General features: G+C 40.4%; 1 protein-coding gene across 1 annotated transcript in view; it reads right to left on the bottom strand.

The window, feature by feature from the left end:
* The window catches only part of cachd1 (cache domain containing 1), a 35,623-nt gene extending 26,104 nt beyond the window's left edge, over positions 1–9,519 (bottom strand). The window contains exons 1-5 of the mRNA XM_079671262.1: positions 9,419–9,519; positions 3,277–3,403; positions 1,907–2,051; positions 1,360–1,576; positions 1,068–1,217 (exon numbers count right to left, since the gene is read on the bottom strand). Of these exons, the coding sequence (XP_079527388.1) occupies positions 1,068–1,217; positions 1,360–1,576; positions 1,907–2,002 (463 nt within the window). The 5' untranslated portion in view covers positions 2,003–2,051; positions 3,277–3,403; positions 9,419–9,519. The remainder of the gene's footprint in view (positions 1–1,067; positions 1,218–1,359; positions 1,577–1,906; positions 2,052–3,276; positions 3,404–9,418) is intronic.
* Positions 9,520–16,461: the final 6,942 nt, after the last annotated feature.

The following is a 16,461-nucleotide window of genomic DNA, read 5'->3' as shown; positions in this document are numbered from 1 at the left end:
GGACTGCTGATCTCCTTCAACAATCAGCACTTCACATTTGGCAGAGGATGTAGGGAATAAGACACACACACCCACAGTGTGTGCATCAGCGTCAGGAACAAAACAAATGTTTTTTTGGATATGCAATGCTAATAAACTCAGAGGACGGTAGATTTCTGCATCCTTTTCATCATGGGGCTCTTTAAACAGCCAGGGTCCTCTGTCAGACACACACACAGAGTGAGCAGCGTGCCCTTTGAAGTCTCACTCTCTGCTCTCTTAGATGTACCTCATTTCCATTCTCAGATGCAAAAATGATTTGTGTTAATGGTGGACTAATGCAAGCGCAGTGGATGTGAGTGTATGTGTTTTGTGCAGAGGGAGGAGGGAATTAGAGGAGGCAGATGGATAGACAAGGACAATAAAAGAGGAAAAGAAAGCATACACACCGCATCAACACACATGGGGAAAAAAGCCTTTGAGGTTTCTGAGCACCTCTCTTACCTCCTGTCTCTATATTCTTTCAATGCCAAAGAATATAGAGAAAATGCACAGGAAACAAATCCAAGCAAAGCAAAAAAAAGAATGAGAGAATGTGTGAGTAGGACTAAAACTGAATGTTCTTTGATGTATCTATAATTATATGATTTTAGAGCTGGCTGCTGTTCTAAACAACCAAGGCAAAAGTAAAACATTAACAAACAACTAAGTGATGTATGGGAGAACGCAACAGTGTACTGCATTAGGTTTATTTTACATTACGATATATCACGTTCAAATAATGTCAAAATATCTGGTTTTAATAAAAAAGATTGCAAATTGTAAGACAAATTCTGCCCTTATCCTTTTTGTAAGTACAAGCAGGGCCCTGCTGGACCTCATTTGTCCAATAAATCTTAAAATAATACAAATATTGAAATTGGATACAAATTTGAAAAGACATTTTGTTGATTTAAAAGATCAGTTTGCAGCAAAATACTCAGATTCACCTTGACGCAGAATTGTTTATTTTATAGCAGGAAGACAACATCTATTTATCTATTAAAAACCACTGTAAAAAACATCAGCCTTAAATATAAGTGACCTACCGTTCATGAGAGCGTATGTGAGGATCATGACCGAGTTGTTGAGGTGTCGGTTCTCCTCTCTGACCACACTGAGCGTCGCTCTCTTCTCCTGCTCTGACGAATCTCGAGACGTGATACCGGACGACAGGTAGACGATCACCATGTCTGTAGCTGAAAGCAGAAACACAACACACGTCAATTGATATTAGATAACATGACAAGAGCTGATTACGTATTAAATAGCGAGAGCACCGGAGCTGGAATTGACCTCTGAGCACAGACACACATATTCCTAATTTGCAGCGTTTCTTACTGGAGCTGTGTTTGCAGAGACTGCTGGTGTTTCGGAGCAGCTGGAAGGCCTTCTGGAAGCCCGCAGCGTGCTGTGTGGCTGCATCAGACGCCTTGATGTTGGAGATGAAGGTGCTCATCTTCCTCTTGGTCTCGCTGGTGGCCGGAGAGAGCAGACTCTTATAGCACTGGTCCAGGACGCAGGTGCGAACTGTCTCTGCCACTGACAAAATGGAGATCTGGAATGGAGTGATAAAGATGTAAAATGAAGAAAATGTTAAGAGTATTAGTATAGAGTTGTGAAGCATTTCAAAGCACAATATGTCATTGTCTAAGGGTCTCTCAATCATACAATAAGAGGAGCCACAGTCAGGTGGTTTCCATTACAGTCAATGTACTTTGATTCTCTTTTATTATTTATTATTGTTTATCATTCAGTAGGTTATCAGCGGTAGCCAAATGATCTGCATTTAAATGTTTAGGTATATGTGCTTCTCTAAACTTGCCCTAAACATAATGCGTTCTTCCTAATAAAGCAAGGTAAGAGAGATGTATTCCCCTCCTCTAACCTTGTCATGTTCATCGACGGCGTTGAGGATGACCAGTGCCGAGTCCCTGGCGATCTGAAGCTGGGTGTCAGTTACAGACGCTCCGTGGTCCACCATCACCACAATGTGTTTAGACTGGGGACGCACCGCAGACACATACACAGGCCTGCGGAGATACACAAAAATACAAAAACATTGACTACACAGTTAACAAATCCAAGGCAATGAAGACATACTGTTACAGCATTTTTACATCGATAAGAGGTCTCTTGAAAAACCTTCATCATCATGTCAGTTTTATTTTCTTGTCCAGTCCACACTATACAGTTTTCAGGAGAAATCCGCTTCCCTTCTCTGTTTGTGTGGAGGTTAAAAAAAATGTTTTTGTCTTTAATTTGTTGTTATTGCTGAATTATTTAAAAGAAAAAAACATGTTTGAACGACTTGCTACAGCTGTATAACTTTAACGCTTTAACAGTTCTGGAAATGCTTAGTGTTTTTCAATAAAAAACCATTTCCACAGCCTTTTCCAAGCCTTTTTGGATCACAGCGGCATAAAAGGTCAGGCAAAACAACAAACATACTACTTAACAGCTCCTGCAAATTTAAAGCATGACATTATCATTGACCCTGAGTGCAAAAAGATACAATGTGCGCTCACTGTCAGCGTGCAGTTGGTATAAAACTTTTTTAATTATTTAGAGCTATATTTTCAATTTTTGGTGTACAAGTACGTATGTTATCAGCTTGGTGTGATGAAGGGGGCTGGGTGGTCAGCGCCTGTGTGTGTGTGGTCTACTGGACAAGGTGACATTAACACAGGGTGGAGAAGGGGAGTGATGTACTCACAAAGCCTCATTCACTATTCAAGCAAGCCAAGTAACGCCATTTCTCTCATGGCTGCATGCCAGCTCACTGACCCGAACGGCCAGAGAAAGAGAAATCCGAAAAACATGATGTAAAAAAGCTAAACAAAAGTGAGAGGCAGTGCAAAAAAAAAGAAAGAACAGAAAGTAGGAGAGAGACAAAAGAATACAGAAATAGAAGAGAGAACGACACGTCTTTCAGCCGTGGCAACCAAAAAAGCCACAACACTGAAGCTGTGAAATTCCAATAAGCTTTAGTGGTTCAGAGCCACATTCCTGCTAGGGGCATGTGTGGTCAGGGTGTGAGAGGGCGGCACGCAACCAACATGCCCTCTGGGCCACCCCACAGCAACTGACAGAGACGAGAGGGGGGGGGGGGGGGGGGGGGAGGGCAGGAACAAGTTCATGTTTCTTTGTTTTAGATAAGCCAGACTGTTACTTTGCCAAGAGAGTGATATTTGTTGACAAGGTATTTGTGTTTGGCAGTAACTTTGAGCTTGGCAATAAAATGAAGATGGTTTATACCTGCTGCGGTGCTCGTAAGTTCCCTTGCACTGGAACTTGTGGGCAGGGAAGACTGTGAAGATACCCTCCTCTGAGCTGAAGTACTGCCACTTTATCCCCGGGTTGGACTTCAGGTTGTCTGCTAACACTGTAGAGAAAGAGAGGGAACAGCAAACATGTTATTTAAGTGAAGAATAAAGGGGAAGGAGAAAGAAACACAGGGGAGAAAGATAGAGAAAGGAAAACAGGGAGCGAAAGGTAGGGCGCAAGGAAAGAAGGTAAAATAGAAAGTAGATCCCTTTCAACGAAACACACTACAGTAAGAACGTTAAGACCACTGCCATTACCGTTCTTATGTGTATAAAGGATGTACAAATCTATTCTATCTAACAGAGGACAAGAAATTATGTATCTGTCCATCTATCTGTCTATCTTTTTATAATGTACTTTTGAAGTCTTCTATTTCAGGAAGGAGATCTTTTAAGTTCAGGTGTTAACTGGGATTCCTGTTAAAAGAGTGGGTAAGACGAACCACTGATATCTTAGGCTGAATGTGGTGTTTTGGATCAGCGAAGTCCTTTTAAATATGGTATGCAAGAGTGGGTTTTACAAATATACTTGACTTGTAAATGGAAAGGAAATAATGGATTTCTTTTTTTAATTGTCACACATGCAAAGCCCACACAATACAATTTTGAAAAGAACGTACGGAATATGTGATTACAGGACATAATTTCCGACATATTTGGTTAAAATCCCTGTATTATATTGAATGTTAGAAGGGTGTTCTGATAGAAAGAATGGCAACATTTACCTTAGGATTGTTTGTGTTTATTCTCCCAAAACTGCTGCTGTACTGTAAAAGCTAACCAACCATACAAACAAGTTGTTGATCCAATAACTAAACAAATCAGTACTAACATCAGCTAGTAGCAAGGAATCCCATCATGCCCTGACAGTTTACAATCAGTGGAGAGCAGTTACAACTAGTGGCTCCAAAACTGTGTGAGGTTATTGTTGCCTGCCTTTGCATGAACTCAGAGCTGGATCAAGTCTGACAGGAATCTATACCTCATGCATTGTGCAGTGATTGATTCTCTGCTAGCCTGGCTCATCCTGAACAAGCATGCTTTCAACTGAAGTACACACAAGCGTATGTAACTTGTCTACGCTCCCTCTGACGAACAGTTGTGCATTGTTTTCTATTATTGAGCTTTTCACACCTAATTGAGCTCTATTCAAACCTGTCTATTCAGGCATGACAAAACCAGACATACAGTTTACACATGTAAATATATTTCCCAATCCACAAGTCTGGTAGGATATATTAACTCAAGAAAGAAAAAAAACTCTTTAACTACTAGGAAGTATACAGTACACGTCTTTCATTTGGATACCGGAACTCGATCTGTGTCATAACTGTGGGTGCAGGCCGAGCTGAAAATACAGCCTTAACTACGACCTCTGCAGAGACACTGAGCCTGATTATTTGCTCAACACCAACACACAGATTTTTTTTTTTTACTGGGTCACAGAGTCAACAGTTTCTTCACAGAGATCCCATCACAAAGCCAGCAACTTCCTTTCCGCTCACTGCAACACAAAACGGCCTTTCACAAAGGGGGAGGGGGAGCGTGGAGTTATAATATAAACCTTTGGGGGAAACAGAGAGGGAGCAAACAGAGTGTAGCCACCAGAGTAGGCTTTATTTTGGTATCACAAAACAATAATGCAACTGTTGAATCAATTTCTTTCTTAACCCTTAGATGCATAAGTGGGTCTTTTTTGACCCGGTGAGGTGGTGTTCTTGAAGTATCTTTGTAATTACATTTTTTTATCATTTCATATTCCAGCTATTCCTCAACAAACATGTTTTGGATATCATGCCATTCACATTTTAAATTTACATTTTAAGAAATTGTAGTTTTTGTATTAATACCCCAAGCTTCCATAAGTGGGTCAAAAACGGCCCGCAATGCATTTTCTATGGGGTTTCGGTTTTTTTTCAAAATGTAAAAAAAATGTCTAAAATTATAAATAGTGAAAAATGAAATATAAAATATTTCTAGTGTGAACAAAAATATAATACTAAATATTATACAAGTGATTTTTCTTAACCAAAATGACAAAAAAGGCATAAAAACACATATCATTCTAATATGGGTCCTTTTTGACCCACATATGGAAGAGGGTAGGGTCCAGTCACTCGTGCATCTAAGGGTTAAAAACATAAATCAACCATGGCAAATCCAATTATCTTTAGCATAGCAAGTATGCTTGAAGTTTAAAGCATGCAAGTATGCTAAATTAACTAATCTTTCAAATATAGATTAACAATCTAAAACACAGCTTCTCAGGATTCAAACCAAATTGATGTCTTGATATAGGGATATAACATTTTGTCTTGAATCCCTATAGCCACACAAGTGCCACTACTAGGATTTGGTTGGAATTAAATATTTAGTTTCCAATCCAATCCAACATTTGGTGGGATTTAGACAGGTAATGCAATATTTAATTTGTTACTACTAATACATATTCACTGTGGTTTGTGGAGGTCATGTGCAGCTGTACACATTCAACTACTATTTTAACATTTAGCTGACTATGTGTTGTTATTTGGTTGGAGGTTTCCACAGATGGGTTTGATTTCAAATATTTAGCTAATTGAGTTTATGGTCTATGCCAGACTAACCTCCATTTATGCATAGCAGCTGCAGCTAAATATTCTCATCTGTGGTTCTTGGCTTGTTATCATATTGAATTAATCACCTGCTAACGAGAAACTGTCTGACCTTTTCCATCCCTACAGCAATATTACAGCCAAATACTTTTTTTTTTTCAAAAGGAGGGGTGGAAAAATCACATGCCAAATATTCAACAAACATTTAAATCCCAAACAAATTGAATATATAAACAAATAGATACATTGCAGAACTACTGTGGAACTTGCTGTAGCCTAAGTTCCTGGCAAACAACTACTCTTTTGAGACATAGCAGGTCTTTGCACACCTCCATCTGATCCCTGCCCTGTCACTCCATCCATCTCTAAAACCTCATATAAACAGGAAACACTCAGTTGTGTTGACAGTGGAAGAAGGGCTCTGTATACACCTGTCAGGCTACAGTGCTCCACTCTGCCACCAATGTTTAGATCTTCTCAGAAACACATGGACAAGCCAAAAAATAGGACCCAGATTACACCCATTTCCTACAGCCTTAATGATACATTGATCTCTTTCTATACATTAACACACCATATGTACAACTTTTGTGCTAGTAGTGAATGTCCAGATATTGCAGAAACATTTGAAGAATTCCCTCAAAGTGTCACCCAAGTGTAAAATTAAATAAGCTAACATTCCAACATAGTTTCTTGTTATTCCGTCTTTCTCCATGTATGACTGGATAAACAAGACTTAAGAGTCCACAGCCATGCTAGAAGCTCTGTAAGGTTATACTGTGGCGCAAAGGTGCTTGGAGCTCGGGATGTTGATGGTTTTCTGACTTACAAAAAACACAGAACTACTCATGATAATGGGAATGTCAATAGTTTTGCAGGTTATTTGTCATAAACCAAAGTGTCATAATTCGGACGGAGATGGAAACATGATTGTCCTGGCAATCTATCCAATAGTTGTAGAGATAATTCACTCAATAGAAGCACGAACCTCATGCTGCCACTATGGGAAAAAGCCAAAGTGTGAATGATATATCATCTGGGAAACTATAGATATCTGCAAAAATTACAAAGCATTTGCAATTTTTCACATATTTCTGGAGCTCTGTTCCAGTTTGTTTCCTATCTTGACACTTACAAAATCAAATATCTTGGCATTGTGATACAGCTCAATGTGACAAAACTGAGTTTTTCGAAAAAATATATGTTTGTGTAAGTGTGCACATACAGTTTACTTCATGAAAGATATAACTATAAGTTGACATAACATGTCTAAGCCAGGGAAATGAATGAAATTGCACATGATAGGATGAAGGCTGCAAAAAGGAAGAAAATGGATGGACGAAAAAAGATGAAACAGACTAGTCCTATAGTCACACAGCACTCCACCGACTGTCACCTCTCATCTACTTGGCTTTTCACTCCCACCTGCTGGTATCACTATTGATGCCTCCCACATCCACCCTCCCCCCCTTAAAAAAGTAAAATGAAAGATGATGAAAAATACAATCTTGATAAAATTACTCTATATCAATCAGCTCTCGACTTTTCTTTCTTCCCCTTCATTCATCATTCTCTCCCTCTCAATTATCTCTCCCTCCCTTTTTCCCCTCTCTAGCTGCTTGTTTAGGCTGGGCTGAGACAAATGGGAGAGAATGAATACGCTGGGAACATGGGGGTCAAGGAGGGCTGAGTGTGAGGGACAGGGAGAGGAGAGGGGTAACTTGAACTCGCCGTGACTAGCTTGCAAGGAAAATGACACCCAGCCGATGGTGACGTGTTATGAATGGCAGTCATTATGAATGGTTTGCAGAAAGAGGAGCAGAATACTGGTATGTCTGGAAAAAAATAGGAGCGGTTCACCAGAAGAAGAACAAATGATGTTTAAGGTATCCTGTAGATAGGGAAGGGAGGGGGCAAGTTCAATATCCAGGGTTGTATTGAGGAGTAAAGACTTCAGTATATTTCATATGAACTAGTGTCAACAACACACCTAACGTGTGTGTTCAGGAACTGTTTGATGAGCCAACCCTTAATTTTAAATATAGTTATGACTGGAAACAGTCCCTCCAAGATTGTGAAGAATGCTTTAAGGATAATTGCACCCGTAATAATAACTTTTGCAAGCTGGCAAGGCAGATTCTGTTTAATAACTCTTTACATCTAAATTCAATCTTAAAGTGAAACTAAATTCGTCCTTCTATGCAATAAAGCGTTGTCAACAAGTTCTGAAAATCAAATGTTAGGTTTAGGCATTTGAGTAGAAACAGACGTTTTGGTTTCTCAAATGTTAAAGCTTGGTTAGAGAAAACATTGATAAGGGCACAAGCACTGCATGACAATGCTATAGGAAAACACAACATGAAATTAAAAGGAAATGTGTTGGTATTTGAAGCTTGATTTTTATTTGAATTTGGCTGATGGAAGTGTTTCTGAAATAGATTACTTTTGGGGCAGAAAACTGCAGTGCTTGGCACAATAAACAACATCCTTCCAAATTGATTAATTTTGTAGAAACATTTTGGGCATTTGAAAAGTCCTTACTTGAGTACCTTACAGAACTATACTTATTTCTTGTGATCAAACGATCACAAATGGAATGAGCTTCCATTGTTTTTACAATGTGTGCTGGACTGAAGCTAAAGGTTTAAGAGACACAGGGAAAACAGTTCAATATTCCAGGAAAAAGGCAGCCGGGATATGACACAAACGCTTGTAAAACAGCTTGATATTTCTTCTCTGGAAGCAGAGGAAACACACCCCTAACCAGGCCATGGCATCAGAACAGAAAGACCAGCAGAGAAAAGTAGGCTTTCGTCTGCTTTTTATTCGATTTGACCATTTTCTTTAAAATCATGTGCAGGCCGGCCAACATATGTGGTGCAGACACTAGTGGATTTTACATTGGGTATCATAGTGGGTAATATTCTATAAGGTAGCAGTAAGAACAACATCAAATCGCTTTCTCAGGGGATTTTGAGGTTAAATATATGTACTATAATGGCATGTAAAAGCCTCAATTTAGGGGCCATTTGAGTTTAAGTGAGGACAGAAACAAGTCCCTGAACAACAGGATAGTGAAAACATACACTACCTGAAAGAACTGCAGGCAAAGTTCAAAGTCAAACAAAGCGCGTTTGATCTCAGGCTGTAAAAATCATTATAAAATCAAAGCGGAGGGAAAACATGAGAGAGAGAGGAGAGCAGAAAGTGTGAGCGAGGGAGCTCAGAGTAGACCGTAAAAACATCTCTTTAAACACGCAGAGCTAATTATTTCCCTCTCAGATCAATGTCCTCTCTAACATTTCAGAAGATAAGACGAATAGAAAAGATAATACACATTTTTAATTAAACAGTGGTTGTCATGGAAATAGTTGTTAAATTATTCCATAGTAAAAGCACAATGGATGGAAGTTTAAACACAATCTTCGTGCCTGTGTTTCATTTGTTTCAAACAAGTGAGTGTGTGCCAGTCTAACAAACCTGAGTTGAGGTCCCGTCCAGGGTTGAACGCTCGGCTGTTGACATTGGGGGAAAGTCTGTCGCAGCAGATGGTCTTTGAGACGTTGGTATTGAAGTTTCCATCAAACCTAAATCAACAAAAAGAGGCAACATTTGAGAAATGTATAGAGCGTGTCCGACTCATTTGTTTACAGAGAAGCTCTAACTATTCTCACGGCAGCAAAAGATTCACTGCACCAATGCTCTGTTCCTAACAAAACACACAAACTCACAGGTTTGCAAATACCTATATGTTTATGGAAATGTTAACTTATTTGACTGAGATCTACATTTACACAAACAGTATAGAAATGTAGATGAAAACATTAATCCAATTACATGAAACATCTGTTGAAACTAATAGAACCTGCTTGTTGAGCTGAATTGTATCACTGGCTAGATCAGCTGTTGCCCAGACCCCGTATTAAAGTAGGAGTAATTGGCTAGTGAATAATATTTTCCACGGAAAACTACTTACATTTTTCTTTTCTCCAAGCCAAGCTAATACCCAGTTCCCTGAATACATCTGAATGTGATTGTAGAAAATGCCCACTAAATGTGATGATTAAAATCATCTGTCACAGAACCTCAAACCTCAGACTGAACTGGTTATGTACAACAGGACTCGGGAGAAAATATGTGTCTATTGATTAAAACTTTCTTTTAATAAAAGCTTGCTTGCACTGTAGCTGGTTTCTATATTGAGCCCTGTTGTTACAGTTGAGTAATGCAGTGTTGTCCTCGAACAAACACACAAACCTCCAAATGCGTTTAAGAGGTGTCAAAAATGAGACACATGTTGCCATCAACACATCCTTAACACGTGGATCTTCTGCGAACATCTTTACACATATCTTATCAGATTTCATTTACTAATTTGGGCATGAGCAGTGTTATTTTAAAATCTCTTTCATGTGGTTTCCAGAGCTCTATCTTGGCAGTTAAGAGCTGACAAAGGGTAGGAATGCAGAGGAGCAGACTGTTCTGCACTGCACCAAGCCTGGGTGCTTTGATCCTGCCATCCTTCAAAGTACAGCCCCCCCCCTCCCCCCCACACACCATCCTCTGGCTTAACAACATACAGACACACACACATGCACACATAAACACACACACGAGCAACACACTATTTAGCTAGCTCTGCTTGCTTGCAGACCTGGCCTTGGCCCGGTTGGATTGACAGACGCTGTGATGTAAAGGCTGCGTTTGAACTTCACTCATTTGGAGTCCCATAAGGCCGGAGTCATTACTATTCTCCTTCAACCCACTTTGCATAGAAGCAGTGGGCCGGACGCTCAGCACAAATGTGTGCCAGATAAAAAATACATTTGCAGCCGCTTTGAATTCCACATCAAAAACACATGAGAATGAGAGAGCGAGCAGAAATGGAGAAATGGGGGGAGTAGGGCTGCGGTTCTGATCAAACATTTTAATGAGGGCATAACAAAAAATAGTTTTGCAAACAGGCTGACACGAGCCTGATGCAAGCACACAACAACACAAGCCTGATGTTATTTACTGCATATAAAAAATAGAAATCCAAACTCTTTTAACCACATATATATTCCAAACTGAATGCATGGAGATTTAAATAATTAGTCCATTGAATATGCTAGCATATTAATAATGTATTGTAGGTATGCTTGCTTAATTACCATACACCACCTCCCAGAAGAGGTTGTTCACTACGCAGCCATTAGAAATAATCCTGAGGACAATTCAACAGACACACAGCACCAGTAATTGACCTGTGAAAATCCTTGATGAAAAGTACAATTTATTGATGTTTCTTTATATATCCTCTTTGGTTTAATACAGAATGAAACTGAGATATAACTGCAGCATTTCCGAAGAGCCAACATGGGTGTTAAAACAGAAGGAAAAAACAATTTCTTTCAATTTTGGACATAAAAAACTTCACACTGGAGAGAACACATAAAGTCCATAGCAAAAAATGGAACAGGAAACCTCTTCAAGTTAAAGCTGCCCCTGCCGTTTTCAGTGGAGACTAGCCATCCACTGTTTATGAAACCATTATAATAAGATGTACCCTTCTGCAAAAAACCTGTACATCCAAAAAGTAGGCAATCATATGCCATTCCAAAAGCCCAGTGTGTTCAATTACCTTAAAGAGTCTTGCCTTTGTGCAAGCTCCAACGTCAAGAGTAATACCCTTTCTAATGTGTTCGCAATCCCTCCTTGAATAGCAGCGGTGAATCTAGCAACATACTAGCTGGAGAATGGAGAGCGCTTAAAGAAAGCTCTATCTAAACAGCTTTGAATGGTAATATCAATATGGAGAGTGGATTTTGGAATCCTGGTTGGTTTCCGGCAGCTGCTTTCAGTAAGAGCTCTGGTGTTTTAAAATACTGGCCTTCCTCATGTATGTAAATGGAGATGGGCAAAATATTAGCAACACCATTTAAAAATCATGAAATCTAAAGCGCTTGGAAAAAGCCGCTAAAAGTAAGCAAGACTTATTTTCCCTCTCTCACTGGAGGAGAATGCCTTTCTGTTTCTTTTCTTGTGTCCCACTTTGGAGAGATAGATCAGTAAATAGTGGAAATCAATTATCCTCTTTCTTCTTTTTTTATAACTGGTACTTACTTAGTCTTTCTTTTGATCCATCATTGAGATAGAAGTAACAGAAGAGAGACTAACAAAGAGCGTTTTATTTTTGTTTGACTGATCCGTGAGCTGAAAGTATTGTGTATTAGAATATAACTTAAGGGTGTACGTGGGTTGTTGTTTTTTTAGTTGGAATAGGGCTTATGTTGTTAAAATAACTGCATCAAAACATAGCCCAGGAATCGTGTATGACAAGCTGAACCGGTTACCAGTAGGCTATGTCATGGTTTCCATTCGCTACATTGCCTCCTTCATTTAGACTCTCACACTGCTGTGCTGTCCATTCACCTACTAGGGAGAGGGTAAGGGAGGATCAACTAGGATTGTAGTGGGGGTATCATAAAAGACGGATTACAGACTGAGCCAACGGGGCCGGAGCCAAGGGGCTTCTCACAGAGGGCCCCTCAGACCTCAGAGGGTTATCCTTGTACTCGGAGGCCTTTAAATGTACCACAATGCAAAACAAGGTAAAAGTGATATCTGTCTACTCCGGAGAATAAGTTCCCTTTGTTGTATCAACTTTTCAAAATCACTTTTTTTATTAGCAACACGATGACTTCAACTGTTTAGATACAAGTATGTGTTGTTGTGCAAGTATGAAAATAGGCCAGATAGTGCAGACACAAAGTCCTCCTCGCTGCTTATGCTGTCCTTGACTATCAATGGAGGAAGGGAGCAAGGAAATTAAAAACAAAGGACTGGAAGGAAGGTGAAGAGTAGGGGAGTAAATGAAGAAGGGAAACCGACACCGGAAACAGGACTACATCGAAAGTTTAAGGGAGGAACTCACAGGGGAACAAAGGACAGAGGGAAAGAGGAAGAGCTTGACATTAAGAGAGGCATGTGGATAGGGAGAAAGAATAATGTACACCTGTTAAGGTCGCTCAAACAAACCCTCTCTAAACCTGCCTGATGTTCTGTCAGATCCTTTTCTAATGTGCAAACAGAGGTATCAGCGCTGAGCTGACTGAGCAACCAGGAGATCAGCTTGATCTGAAGTAAGAACTCTGAGAAGCTGCTCAATGGAGCCAAATATACTCTTGATCTGGACTGTAAATCTGCCAAGAACTTAGATGGGGAGAATTCCTCTTAAGAAATTGAAGCTCAGTATTAGCACTACGGTGTCTTTCATCTTTATGTTTAATTTATGAGTGGAGGTATTAGGAATTCTGCAATATCATATCTCATTTGACATTAGGATATTATGTTAGGCATCTGGTGTTCTGTTTAGCAACTCAGATCCAGTCTGATGACCCTGTCAACATGATGACAACAAACCAATATACAAAAAGTAAAAAGAACCTGCAATTACTACATTAGATATTAGCAATTCAGATCTGCTTTGTGATATGAGTAACAGACTGTTGAAAGCTGATACTCCTTGATGCCTTCCCTTTCAATCTAGTGTCATCCTTAGCTCATTACCTAAATGCTTAGTCATGGGAAAAACATAACACTTTCAGTGATACTGCTGGTCAAACACTGATGCCTGCAGGCAGCAAGTATAACCCGGCCATCTTTGGGGACATCATGCCATGATGCCATTCCCTTTCTCCCTTTCTCATTTTTCAGCGAGAGTTGTTTGTTTACCTCTTAAAATAACTCTTACTTCATCTTATGAATAGCATTTTACAAGCACAGTCCATTTGCAGCTTATCTCCTCTACAACGTTTGGTGGAATGTGACTATTAAAACGCCATCTGGGCTGCTCCCAAACACACTTCTCACTTTTACAACTGCATATGAGTGGAACTGTTGAAATGAGCACCTGGAGATGATATGTAAACATACAGAAACACACTTACGCCAACGCCAGGAGTCACATCATCTTTCTATTTTCAGGTACAGTCTGTCGTTGGTACTGAGCAGTGATTAAAGCATACCACTGGGTGCTAAGCATGGCCTCGGTGGCCTCCCTGTGAAATGATAGCCTGCTAGCTTGACAGCTAACAGACATGGACACTCTGTGAACCACCTGATCCCCCTCTAAACTGGCTGACCTGACTGAGACCCCTACAAGCAGCTGATGTCTGATACTAATGAAGGACACTCTGAAACAGACACAAAAGATCTGAAATCCTGTCCCAATAGTGGCATGGATTCCTATGCTTTTAATGACTATCAATCGAGATTGGGACTGACGTGCAAGTGACAATCTCTTAGTTAAGGGAAATTGCTCTTTTGGCATGGTCGGCACCTTAACTCCTAGGCTGCCAAGGCTCTCTGTCGGCCAGTAAATCTGTTGCCCACAGCTGTCGAGTACTTGAACTTAAACTATTTGCTAAATGAGTTTACAATGTAACATTTCAGCCTGACTGAAACTGGGTTTTTAGTGCAATTCTTTGGATTTGTCTGTGACCAGTACCTCTAAATAGCAATGCATTATACAGTTGAAAGCAGTTTTATCTTGGATAATACTGGCGTGGCGGCGCAGTAGATAGAGCCTTGGTCTGGGGTTCAGATGGTCACAGGTTCAAACCCCACTGCAGTCAGCATATCGTTGTTTCTGGGCAAGACACTTTACCCCAAAATGCTCCTGTGGGGATTGCCCACAGTATTGAGTTTGTAAGTCGCTTTGGGTAAAAGCGTCTTACAAGTAACGGGTAATGTAATAAAGTAGCAGCAATTGTGTTCTCCCACTTAAAAAGATGAGAGAGGCCTGTAATTTTCCTCCTAGATATACCTCAACTATGAAAGACAAAATGAGGAAAAAAAAAATCCAGAAAATCACATTGTCTGATTTTTAAAGACTTTATTTGCAAATTATGGTGGAAAATAAGTATTTGGTCAATAACAAAAGTTCATCTCAATACTTTGTTATATACCCTTTTGTTGGCAATGACAGAGGTCAAACGTTTTCTGTAAGTCTTCACAAGGTTTTCACACACTGTTGCTGGTATTTTGGCCCATTACTCCATGCAGATCTCCTCTAGAGCAGTGAGGTTTTGGGGCTGTTGCTGGGCAACACTGACTTTCAACTCCCTCCAAAGATTTTCTATGGGGTTGAGATCTGTAGACTGGCTAGGCCACTCCAGGACCTTGAAATGCTTCTTACGAAGCCACTCCTTCGTTGCCCGGGCGGTGTGTTTGGGATCATTGTCATGCTGAAAGACCCAGCCACGTTTCATCTTCAATGCCCTTGCTGATGGAAGGAGGTTGTCACTCAAAATCTCACGATACATGGCTCCATGCATTCTTTCCTTTACAAGGATCAGTCGTCCTGGTCCCTTTGCAGAAAAACAGCCCCAAAGCATGATGTTTCCACCCCCATGTTTCACAGTAGGTATGGTGTTCTTTGGATGCAACTCGGCCTTCTTTCTCCTCCCAACACGTCTAGTTGATTTTTTATCAAAAAGTTCTATTTTGGTTTCATCTGACCATATGACATTCTCCCAATCCTCTTCTGGATCATCTAAATGCTCTCTAGCAAACTTCAGACGGGCCTGGACATGTACTGGCTTAAGCAGGGGGACACGTCTGGCACTGCAGGATTTGAGTCCCTGGCGGCGTAGTGTGTTACTGATGGTAGCCTTTGTTACTTTGGTCCCAGCTCTCTGCAGGTCATTGACTAGGTCCCCCCGTGTGGTTCTGGGGTTTTTGCTCACCGTTCTCTTGTGATCATTTTGACCCCACGGGGTGAGATCTTGCGTGGAGCCCCAGATCGAGGGAGATTATCAGTGGTCTTGTATGTCTTCCATTTTCTAATAATTGCTCCCACAGTTGATTTCTTCACACCAAGCTGCTTACCTATTGCAGATTCAGTCTTCCCAGCCTGGTGCAGGTCTACAATTTTGTTTATGGTGTCCTTTGACAGCTCTTTGGTCTTGGCAATAGTGGAGTTTTGAGTGTGACTATTTGAGGTCTTTTATACTGATAACGAGTTCAAACAGGTTCCATTAATACAGTTAACAAGTGGAGGACAGAGGAGGCTCTTAAAGAAGAAGTTACAGGTCTGTGAGAGCCAGAAATCTTGTTTGTTTGTATGTGACCAAATACTTATTTTTCACCATAATTTGCAAATAAATTCTTTAAAAATCAGACAATGGGATTTTCTGGATTTTTTTTTCTCATTTTGTCTCTCATAGTTGAGGTATACTTAGGATGAAGATTACACGCCTCTCTCATCTTTTTAAGTGGGAGAACTTGCACAATTGGTGGCTGACTAAATACTTTTTTGCCCCACTGTATGTACAGTATGTCATGTGCACGATTCGGCTACAGGTGGCCAGTGGCTCTGAGCCAGGCAGCTTCCACTCTGCACGACTGAAGGGAAGGCAGGTGACCTTGCAGCCTGTGAAGTCTGCAGCGGGAAGACTTCACAGAGCATAACCTGGTCACATCGGCTGATAAAGGGAGGAGAGATAGACAGAAATGGAAAGAGAGGGAGAAAGAGGGGA

This window comes from Notothenia rossii (assembly GCF_949606895.1).
Source record: "Notothenia rossii genome assembly, chromosome: 1".
In the NCBI taxonomy this organism is placed as follows: Eukaryota; Metazoa; Chordata; class Actinopteri; order Perciformes; family Nototheniidae; genus Notothenia; species Notothenia rossii.
The sequence above is the reverse complement of the archived record's forward strand: the minus strand, read 5'-3'. Positions and strand labels throughout refer to the sequence as shown.